This window comes from Sciurus vulgaris (assembly GCF_902686455.1).
Source record: "Sciurus vulgaris genome assembly, chromosome: 15".
Lineage (NCBI taxonomy): Eukaryota > Metazoa > Chordata > Mammalia > Rodentia > Sciuridae > Sciurus > Sciurus vulgaris.
Window position 1 is genome coordinate 50915216 of NC_136476.1, and position 12116 is coordinate 50927331.

Below are 12116 nucleotides of genomic sequence, written 5' to 3' on the forward strand. Positions count from 1 at the left end.
TGAATGAATGAAGAATGAATGAATGAATGAATGAATGAAAAAAAAATGAATGAAAAAAAAAATGAATAAATAAATAAATAAATAAAAGGAAAGCATAGGCTCTGACATCAAACTGCCAAGTTTTGTATTGTGGTTTTATTGCTTACTCTATTACCTTAAACAAACTACCCAGTTCTCATTTTCTTCTACCTCTTCCATTATGTGAAGATTAAATGACTTATAAGAACTTAAAATAGTGTCTGGCGTGTGGCAATTTCTTTTTTTTTTTCACATAGTAATTTCTTATTAAATATTGTAGCCCAAGGCCACACAACTATTATATGAAAACAGTGTACTACTAGGTTAAAGTTAGGAATGTGGTAGACTGGGCTGCCCCTGAGCCTTGTTCACTTGTGCTACCTCTACCACAACCTGGTCTGACATTTTACCCAGCCAGTCCTAAATTCCTGGGACTTCAATGAATCCCTCTCTGTCAAATGAGGCAGGCCTCAGGCAGCCTATGGAAAGCTTATCTCCTCCTTGGGTTCAATCCCTAGCACCACAAAAAAAAAAAAAAAGAAAGAAAGAAAGAAAGTTTATCTCCTGAGCATTACGATAATGAATGAGATGACAGCAGCTGACAATGTTTTTGTTTTTCCCTTTGGGTATAGGGGATTGAACCCAGGGGCACTTAACCACCAGCCACAGTCTCAGCCCTTTTTAACATTTTGTTTTGAGACAGGGTCTCACCAAGTTGCTTATGTTCTCACTAAATTGCTAAGGCTGATTTTGAACTCATGATCCTCCTGCTTCAGCATCCTGAGCCACTGGGATTATAGGCATGCACCACTAAGTCTGGCAGTTGACCAGTTTTAAAAGGGGTCTGCATGCAGAGCCAATCTTACCTTTTTTTTTTTTTTTTTTTTTTTGCGATGCTTGCAAGACAAGCACTCTACCAACTGAGCTATCTCCCCAGCCCCCAATCTCAACTTTTAAAAAATAAATTCTGACTATAGCTACAAAAGGCTTTACCTTCTCCTAGGTCATCAAACAAAACCAAAATGAAACCAAAATATTCTTCTGCTTATGGACAGTTATACTGGTTTTAATAGCAATGATAGTAGGAGGTAATTCATTAAATGATGGAGAGAACAGCTAAAAGATCTTAGGAGGTTATAGTTAATGGAAACATCCCTGAAGGAAGCACATGACACTCTGAGAAGCTTCCAGCTTTCTACCCTTCCTACTTTATTTATTCTGGCTCCCCTTCCTTGTCCTTCCTGAGCCATGGCTCTAGCCTAGTTTCAAACAAATACTCAAGTCAACACTAAACACACTGAGGATTTGCTCACGGACAAGGAAGTCCATGTACCAACCACCCATCCAGGAATGGATCCCTAGTATCTCAAGACCTGAGTCTGGGCAGGGTCACAGGGAAGTGAGGACAGGGTCTTTAAACCAACAATCCAGTCAGATGTTCTGGAATTAAGTCACAAAGGACACTGGATTACCTATGTGTAAAACACCTGTTCAATCCAGTCAGATGTTCTGGAATTAAGTCACAAAGGACACTGGATTACCTATGTGTAAAACACCTGTTCCAAAACATTCTCAACATTCCTTACTAATAATTTTGTTTTACATCTATAGGACTCTGGAATTACAAGGTCAAGAAAGTACTTAAGTGTCTGAAGACCAGGATGCCCTATAAACCTGGGACCTGGTCAGTACACCCAAGAGATCTTACCAGCCTAAAGAAAGCACCTGAAGGTCAAAAGAGCACCTGCTGGATTGTATAGCCACACAGAAACAGAATAAGAAAACAGGAGCTCTACTTAAGGTTGCAAAGATAGTACTTTTTCATTGAGAAGTGGTGTGGGAGTAGGAAAATTGATAATTGGCCAGTTGCCTTTAACAGCCCTGGAGAAATAGGCAACTTCTGTTCCAGAGAGGACAGAGCTGTTCTTCAGTCAGCACCTGTCTCCACTGCACCTCACTCAACAAGGGCCAAGTTTGTAGAATGCAGTCGCTCCGTCTCCTGGCAGATGTTCTGCTCCACTGTGTCACACTCAGCTAGGAATGCCTAAAAGATAGACACATGGCAGTGAGGGCCCTTCCAGGGCTAGCCAATCATTGCTCACACAAAGTTCATTACTCAGTCACTCTGGGAAACTCATGAATGAGACTCTAAATAGGCTCTGCAAGGATGGAGATGGGTCCCCATCCTGGGCTCCAAGGTAAAGGAAGGAGGGAGAGGAAAATGTAGGGCCAGGGTTTTTGACCATGCACTAAGCTGACAACTCCCCCAGAGGAAGTATGGACAGAGTCTTTCCTCAGGGCCACTGACATTGCAACAATACAACGAAGGATACTGTACACACAAATGGTGCCTCCTGGAATTGTGTAAGGTATCAGCCTATCCGCTCTTCAGTGAACTTTCTCCCTAAATAGTTTAAATTCAAATATAACTAAAGAGACACAAAGGGGGCTCTTCTCTGATGCTCTGGGTTCATGCTGAAAAACAGCAACAACAAAACTCATGCCAAACACCACATTTCTACACTTCCTATTTTGAACAGATAGACATAAACCCCAACACATAACAGTTTGTCAGGTACTATCATACAACTCACCTGAACTTTTTTCACCAAACCCTTCCTTTTTAGCCTACTGTCTTTGAAATTTTCTGGTAGGATCTATGGAAGAAAAAGTTGACATATAACCTTCAGTGACAATGATGTGAGATATGTAAAAAAGAAAACAATAAGCCAAACAGATCACAGGTCACTAATGCAAATGACATGTGAATTTTAAGGGATCATTTCTCCAGGTCTGTACTTTGTAGGGCCCTTCCTATGGCTCTCAGTCCTAAAAACACCTTTGGTCTCAATGTCTGGGCCATAAAAACTTATCTGTAACACAGGCTCTGTTCTTTCACAGTTTTCTATATATAGATACTATGCCCTTGTCAGACCATGAGCCCAGTGTGCCAGGAAAAGTACCTTCTGATATATATATATTTTTTTACTACATAAGAGTTCCACGCCCAAAGAAGTTCACCTTCAAGTTAGAAACACCATTACTGCCTTGTGTAAAAAAGAACCTGTGGTTAATGATTCAATGGTCTCATGAAATCCAGATTCAGATGAATTTAGAATAGTAAATGAGCTCAGTGTAATCACAAGTCACCTGTGTAACAAGGAAAACAAAGCCCTGTTTCTTTGACCATGAGATCATGTACTACTTGGGTCTTAGCTTCATGATTGCAGATGCTAGTTCTATTTATATATATGTATATGACAAAAGCCCTATGTTGGCGAGCTGAGTATTTAGAAACCAGCAACTGTTATATGGGTCTGTGTATTCACCCAGGACCTAACATGGAGTCTGGCACATAGTAGCAGATGCTCAATATCCTCAAGTGATGAGTTTGCTTAGACATTAGGAGTAGATTACTGAAAAAGTGAAATTAACTGATATATTGTCAAAGAAAACTAGTTATTCTAAACTTTATATTTACTTACCATTGTGTCAATCTCCTCTAAGATCTTCATAAACTGTTCAATTGTGGCTTTTACTCTTCTATCAAGTTTGCAGAGAGCTTCGGCTTGCAAATCCTTGGCCAGAAAACCCTGTGGAGAAATAATGTATTATTGCAAGGGTTCCTTATGCCACAATACCAATGAAGTGACCACACACTGTGTTCACCACCATAAAGAGGCAGACTTTAAGGGCACGTGTTTGGGTGATGGGATGTATTCAGTGATAGAGAGCTTGCTTAGCAAATATGAGGTCCTGGGTTCAATTCCCAGCAAAGAGAGAGGAAATGAAAGAATGCACCAGTTTTAAGGTCTGACAGACCTGGGCTCAAATTCTGACTGCCCAGGATTCTTGTGATCTTGAGCAAGTTACTCAACTACCCATGCTTTAGTGTCCTCATTTTAAAAACAGATTAAGGTACCCACATCCCAGAGGGTTACTGTGAAGAAAAGGGGGGATATATACAGTTGCTTAATAAAACTCATGGCAAAGACATATGCTAACAAATGGCAGTAGCAATTATTTTCATTAGATTTCTTGCTGTTTATTCCTACTGTGTGGCCTCTTGACCAGTTACTTGGTCACAAGAGGTAGAAAGCAAAAATCTCTGAGGATGCCAAAGCCAAGAACTAGATGCCTATTTGACAACATGAGCAAAAACTTCAAATAATATCCAGCAATTCCAACTCAAATAATGTGTTCTACAAACAAAACTTGGAAATAACCAAAGAAGATTAATGTTCAAGGACATTCAAAGAAGCATTATATATAATGATAAAAATAATGTTAGGGGTTAAACAAAGAGACTAGGTTAGGTAAACCATGATACATTCAAACATGATGAGATATACAATTTTTGAAAAAAATATGACTATTTTTAGACATTTTTTCCCCTACTGCTAGGGACCAAATCTAGGTTCTCACACATGCTAGACAAGTGCTGTCACTGAACCAAACCCCCAGCCCCAGTATGACCATTTTTAATGATGTAAGAAAATGTTCAGTTTTTAAAACTCTAATAAAAGAATATTTTACAAAGTATATATAACATTATATCAAAATTTTAAAGAAAACACATTTCAGGTTTTAGTAATGGTTATCTCTGAATCACAGGTACAGACTTGCACACAAAAGGCAGATATTAAAAGCACACGCTTTAGGGTCTGACAGGCCTGGGCAGTCAAATTCTGACTGCCACTTACTGGCTTATGCCTTACAGCTAATTTTTAATTTCCATATTACTACATAGTGTATAGGGATTATGTGTTTACAACTTTAATACAACTATCATATCACTTATATAATTAATACACAAATACACACCTATTATGTTATAAAATGAGGGGAAAAAGAAGTAGGTGGCCTTGGGTTACTCCTAATCTTTACTGGGTTTCAGTACTACATTTCTAAATGAGGTTTTGAATAGAATGATCCCCATCCCTACCCCCTAAGATCAAGTTCAATTTGGAGCTTCTATGACTCAACCAAATATTCCTTGCCCTGCTAAATACATTGCAACAGTGAGGAAAAAATTCAGACAATAATGCGGCAAATGCTCTCACTCTCCACTCCCTGGGTTTTTTTTTTTTTTTTTTTTTGTTACTTGGGATTGAACCCACGGGTACTTTACCACTACTACATCACCAGTCCTTTTTTTTTTGCAGTGCTGGGGATTGAACCCAGGGCCTTTTGCTTGCAAGGCAAGCACTCTACCAACTGAGCTATATCCCCAGCCCCACCAGTCCCTTTTAAGGATTTTTTTTTTTTTTTGCTAAAGGTCAAGCTAAGTTGCTGAGGCTGGTCTCAAACGTGCAATCCTCCTGCCTCAGCCTCCCAAGTCACTGGGACTGTAGGCACACATGTGCTCTCTTATAAGCACAAATGGATGTTAGCTGGGGTTTGACATAACAATGAAAATGATACTTAGAAAGCATTTAGTATGTGTCAGTCTCAGCCTATAGTATTTAATTCTCACAACAACCCTAAGAGGGAAATACCACTATTATTCCTTTTTATAGATGAGGAACTTGAGAAAAATGTGTCCAAAGTAAGAGAAAAGGCACAGGGCTAGGGATGTAGTGCAGTAGACTGCTTGTTGGACAGAGAGAAGAAGGGAAAAGGAGGGAAGAAGAGAGAGAGGGAGGGGAGGGGAAGGGAGGGGAGGGGAGGGGCAAGGATCTGATTCCAAGGTGTCTGAATGCAGAGCCTGCCCTTGTAATCACACATTATATCCACAAAGTTCTTAGAGAAGTCAAAAATTTATGAGGGAAGTTACCTGCTGGATTCCAGAGAGTTCTTTATTCAGATCTTCCAGGTGGTCAGCTATCTTCTCCACTGACTTCTCCAAATCTTTTAGCTTCTTCAGTTCAGCCTCTTCCTCTGGACTGTTCTAAAATGATGAATAAAATGAAGTCACTAATCACCAAGATCAGGGCTAGGGGTATAGCTCAATGGTAGAGCACTTGCATAGCACAAGGCACTGGGTTTGATCCCTGGCACTGAAAAATACAAAATCAGCAATAGTCATCAAGACTCAAGTTATCAAGTCATCATCAAGTAGCCTCTATCATAAGAAAAACTGCTCACCTTGAAAGAAAGGTCTTAACTCTGCTCCTCCTTCAAAAGCAAGTAAAGGGGTTATATGTCAAGGTTTTTTATCTACAAAGACTCTAGTTCAAAGAGAAGATGTTAAGTCAACATTCTAGTGAACATCCTGGCACCTAGAACTAAGAGAATGAAGCCAATCCAAGTGCCAGATTCAGCCGCTTGGGCTGATCAACAGTGAGACTGGAGGGCAAACAAATTACTGTGAATACCTCTAAGGAGTAAAAATGGCAAAACGGATGGAATTTGACTATTCCTTTTAAATGGAATCCTAAATGTCACCCTCCAGTTGAGTTTTCCTAATCAATATAAGGAAGCCAATGCTGAATACGTTCATTGAACACTCCCTACATAGTAGGCACTATTGTAAGCATGTTACTTGTATTGTTTTACCACAACCTTAGAAGGGAGGTACTGTTTTATAGATAATGAAACTGAGGCTTAATGTAGTAAAATAACTTAAGGTCACAGAGCCCAGATAAGATGGAGCAGTATGGAATTCAGATTTGGCTTTACACACTCTGTGACAGTACCAACTGGAGGTCCTATCACTTCTTCAAAATCAACCCATGGATTCTGTCTGATGCTCATCGCCATTCTCCTGGAGCCTTCAGCAAGAAATTTAGATTACTTTCCCTCTTTCACCTAAACAACTGGTTCCTGTTTTGCTATACTATCTTCAAGTGTCCATTTCTCTTTGTGGCCAAATCCTGAGTCTGTGTCTATTGGCAGTTCTGTCTGGATTAGATTTTGTCTCCACTTTGTTAATATCTGCCCCCCCACCCCCACTTAGCCACCTCACTCAAAGTAAGGAAACTTCATATGCCTAACAATTCCACTGTGTCACAATGCAGGGATGGCCACAGCGTTATCTCATCACCTCAAGGACCACTGCCCTCACCTATCACCAAGTGACTCTTTCTTCCCCCTCGGTTCTTTAGTCTGAAACTTTCTTTTTGTCAAAGAGGGTTTTCCCCTTCTGGGAGACTTTTTAGTAAAATGGATGGTTAAAAGGAAACAGGCTCTTGAAACTGGTATGTGGTACTTTAAGTACTTTAACATCTGCAGGTTCAACATAAAGTTCTCTTGCAAATTCCAATTCGAATAAGGCCTGTCTAGGCACCATTTTAATCAAACCGAGATTCCATCAACAAAACAAAAGCCATGTTATTTGAGGTAACACAAAAGTTCCTAATTCCTAGAGCAAAAATCCTCCTCAACACAAGAAGGAAGGTACAAACAACAGAACAAAACTGGTAATTCCATCAAACACAGATTTTGTTTAAAGAAGCGTTTCACCAATGCAGAGTCTGGATCCCCAATTTGGCTTTCTAAATAGACATGTACAAAAGACTTTTAGTCATTTGATGCTGAGGAATTCTGGTGGAAAAGCAATTTACCTTTTCTCCAATTAACATGACCCGGCAACCATTTTGTATTCCAAGTGCTGACAATGGTGTCTCCATTTCCTTCAAAGATTTTCCTGAAAAGAGAAGAAAGGTATGCCAGGTTGTAACAAATGTATAACACTGAAATAGATTTCAGCAAAGGTCCAGAAAATATGTAAGTGTGTTCCCTAATGAGAAGAGATAAATTGGTATAACCTTTTTTGAAAGTGTCAACCCAGTAATTTCACTTCTAGATATAACTGAACATACACACCACACAATAACTTACACAATAATATTCACTACAACCTTCTAATAGTGAGAAACTACAAAGAGCCAAATATTCAGGAATAGGGGAATGACACATCAGTGCAATACAAGACTTTGAGCCGTGTGCATGCCTGTAATCCTAGCAACTCTGGAGGCTGAGGCAGGAGGATTGCCAAGTGTGAGGCCAGCTTCAGCAACTCAGCAAGGCTCTATAACAAGATAAAATAAAAACAACTGGGGATGTAGCTCAGTGCCCCTGACTGGATTCAATTCTCACTACCACCATCAAAAAAGAAAGGAAGGAAGGAAGGGAGGGAGGGAAGACTAGTAATTATTAAAGTCCATGTTTCAGGGTAATTAATGCCACAATGAATGTTGATGACCTAACATTGTAAGAAAGAAAAGTTATAAAATGGAGGGGTTAGGGATGTAAATCAGTGGTAGATGACTGAGTTTGATCCTGAGCATAGAGAAAGAAAAAACAAGCTTTTGTCCAGGGAAACATTTTCTTCTTTGTGCTTTCTTTTGTTTTAAAACACAAATTTCTGTTGACTTTGTAATTCAGAGATAAAATGTTTTAAAAAAGAACAGACAAGGAGTTGCACTATGAAACATACATAAAAGTTGGACATTGGTGGCCCATGCCTGTAATCCCAGTTATGTGGGAGGCTAAGGCAGGATTGAAAGTTTGGGGCCAGTCTGGACAACTTAGACCCTGTCTAAAAATTAATAAAAAATATAAAATAAAAAGGTCTGGGTATGTGGCAAAGTGGTAGAATACTCCTACATTAAATAAATCCCCAGCACTGCAAAATAAATAAGCAAATAAATAAATATGCTTCCTATTACTAAGTTCTTTATAATGATGGACGCCCAAAGAGATCTATCTGTCTCTATCAAATATCAGAATAAAGGGCTCCTATGGGAGCAGGAAGGCAGAGGACAGGAGTGGGGACTGGGTGAGTACTAGTGGAAATCAGCATCATCCAATGACCTGCCACATCCAAGTTCAAAACTTCTGAGTCTGAACAATGCCAAGCACTGAAATGTAGCAGTATCTCTGACCTCTTGGAGTTTGTAATCCTAACAAGAGAAATCAGTTGTTGAACAATTAAAAAGTCATTTAATAGTAACTTCAATACAAATTGTGCAGAAGTGGTAGGGGATACCAAGTGAACACAACAGAGAAAAGATCTAACCTATCCAGAGAAGACTGCTCATATGTTTTATCAGAAATTATGAGATTTTGCCAGGCATGATGGTGCACTCCTGTAATCCCAGCAGCTCCAAAGGCTGAGGCATAAGGATTGTGAGTTCAAACCAGCTTTGGCAACTTAGTAAGGACCTAAGCAACTCAGCGAGACCCTGTCTCTAAATAAAATATAAAAGGGGTTGGGGATGTAGCTCAGTGCGCCCTTGGGTTCAATCTCATACCAAAAAAAAAAAAAAAAAAAAAAAAGGTAAGATTTCTATAATGTTACTTCAAACCTAATACCTATTCAGATGTTTGAAAAGTCCAGTATATAGCAGGTCCTCAATAACATTTTTAAAGGAATGAGTAAACAAAAATAAAAATTGTCCCAGTTTGAAAGCTGAAAGAATTACTATTAGGTAAGGTTAAGCTGTTTTAAATCTGTCCCTTAGCCATTAAGGCTCAAAATAAGAAGAAAAAGCCCTACCTTTAAATATGAGTTTCTGAAAAGCCAGCGGAACCCCTATGGCCTTTTCAACAACCTGGGCCAGGTCTTGGACAATTGGTTCACTGCTGCCTTGCTGTGGGGTAACATGAAGGTCGTACTTCTCATTGTCTAGAAAGAAAATTTAAAAAAGCATTTAGGGGTTGGGGAGATAGCTCAGTTGGTAGAGTGCTTACCTTGCAAGCATGAGGCCCTGGGTTCAATCCCCAGTACTGCCAAAAAGAGAAAGAAAAAAAAAAAAAAAAAAAAAAAAGCCTTTGATGAAGATAACTCTTTCACAGAAAACAATAAAAGCTGAGACTTTATTACATTTATTTTACCCAGCATTCAAGGGCCAGCTCAAATGCTAGCTACTCCAAAGTGCCTACTGATATCTGCCCAGCTTTCCTCTAGTGACCTGCTCAGGGATTTTTGTTTCCTCCACTCTAAGAGTGAATAATTGTAATGAGAGCTAACATGTTAAGCTCTTAAGGGTAGAAGCTGTACTAGATTCATTTTATTCAGTATCTTATTTAATCCTCAGAGCAGTCCCATGAGTAGGTACTACCTATCATTCCCTATTTCACAGATAAGCAAACTTAGTTCAGCCCAATTAAGAATTCTATGAGTTGGCATGGTGGCACGTGCCTATAATCCTAGAGAGTTGGGAGACTGAGGCAGGAGGATCATAAATTCAAGGCCAGCCTCAGAAATTCAGCGAAACCCTAAGCAACTTAGTGAGACTGTCTCAAAATAAAAAATTAAAAGGGACTGGGGATGTCATTAAGCAGTAAAGCTTAATCCTCAATTCAATCACCAGTACAAAAAAAAAAAAAAGATTTCTTTATGAAGAGCTAGGAATTTAGCTCAGTGGGGAGAGTCTAGCATATGCAGGGTCCTGGGTTCAATCAAGAGCCCCAACACACAGACATAGACACACACACACCAGAAACAACTTTCCTATGGAGATTAAACAGGGGAGGGGATGTCAGAATTTGGCCTTAGATCCATCTGATTCCAAAGTCCACACTTTTCATCAAAAGCTATCTGCCTCCCATGGTCTGACTGCCCTAAACTCTGTATTTTTCTGTTTTTGTCTCTCTTGCTGTAATGGGCAAGGGAATGTTTTCCTCCAAGTTTCTCTCAATGAGCACACCTAGGTACACCATAGTTTGTGCTCAGTAAAGAGGAATGAATGAATATAGTCAAACAGAAGAGATTAAAACAAAACAAAATGCAGATGCCAATTCTCAAGCAAGTAAATGAAAAGTCAGCAGGTAGCCTGTGTCCAGTGCATTATGCCACGTCTTGAGCTCTCCCAACAGTTCCTTGATGGGATTGGGCTGGGCAGAGGACAAGGGTTTTCACAGAGGAGAAACCAGATGCCTATAAAGGTGACATTTATTTCAATGTCATTCAAAACTGTGGGATCTAGAATCCTAGTTTCTAGGTTTGAGGCAATCGGATCTCCCCTAGCTGGTTCTGGAAAAAACCTCATCTACTCAGTTCTCCAGTGTACAAACATTGTTTAGTCAACTTCAAGAGATGCCCAGAGTTAATGCTTAGACCCACTCAAACAGCGGGCACGCACCATCCAACATAGAAAAAGCACTCAATAAACAATGAATAGTCCACCACGCGCAAAGTTTAGACTCATCACACATATAGGTGTCCAAAGCACGACAGTCTGACATAACGTGGCCCAACACAAGCCTGGCACAACGAGCCACACACAATAACTGTGCAGGCACACAAACACAACTAAGCCCAAGATGTGCGAACACGCTCCAACATCCACGATTCAACAAATCGTTAGAGACAAAATACACTGGCCACACAGAAGGGTGTGCTGACACAAGACCCAGACAAAGCTGGCCCACGGACTCAGCCAAGAATCCACACTTCCGGACGCAGGACAAATACAGGCACATACACTTCCGGAGGCACATGGTCAAACCCACAGACCCCTTGGGGCCTTCGGAGTCAGTCACCATCACTCACTGTGGGTGATGGTCACGCAGAGCTCGGCTGCCGCCATTTCCTGGGTTTGGGTCACCTCTTCTGTCAGGACCGCCTCCTCCGCCCGGGTCACCTCCTTGCCCCGGGGCACCTCCTCAACCTGGGTCACTTTCTCGCTCCGGGTTGAGCGGGGACGGACCTTCTTCACCCGCGGCCTGCGAGCGCCGGCGGCGGCGGCGCCCCTGGTGGATCGGTCATGCCCGCTGGCTGCACTCCGGACAGACGGACGCTGCGAGCGAGGCAGGCCGCGCTCGGCCTGGGACTCCGACTGGCGCGGCTCCCCGCCCGGCCGAGGGGCGCGCCGCCGGGGGCCCAGCCGCTCCCGGTCGCCTCGCGATCTCCGCGCGCCGCCCCGCTCCGCCAGGCCCGCGCTTGTTGACCGCCCAGCGGTGGGAGCTGAGCGGCGCTAGTCTTGCAACCCCACCCGTTACTTCCTGGCCCCGCCCCGGCCTGCTGGCCACGCCCTCGGAACCGGTCCCGCTCTTGCCCCGCCCTATCCATTAAAGCTTCCTCTAGCCCCACCCACTAAGCCAAGGTCCCGCTTCAGTCACCTTAAGTCCCGCCCACTTCCTCCGCTGAGGCCCCTGCTCCTGCAGGTTTCCCCGGTCCCTCCCAATGCTCTGAGCTCCTCCCCGGGAAG

The 12116-nt window shown here is 41.7% G+C and overlaps 1 protein-coding gene across 1 annotated transcript; it reads right to left on the bottom strand.

Moving 5' to 3' along the window:
• Positions 1-1814: 1814 nt before the first annotated feature.
• BAG1 (BAG cochaperone 1) lies at positions 1815-11635 on the bottom strand. The gene is made up of 7 exons (XM_079113276.1): positions 11459-11635; positions 9461-9589; positions 7524-7606; positions 5795-5908; positions 3504-3611; positions 2613-2675; positions 1815-2062 (listed from the first exon to the last, which is right to left on the bottom strand). The coding sequence occupies exons 1-7, from the start codon at positions 11493-11495 to the stop codon at positions 1973-1975; spliced, it is 624 nt and encodes a 207-aa protein (XP_078969402.1). The 5' UTR covers positions 11496-11635; the 3' UTR covers positions 1815-1972.
• Between the last annotated feature and the right edge of the window lie 481 nt (positions 11636-12116).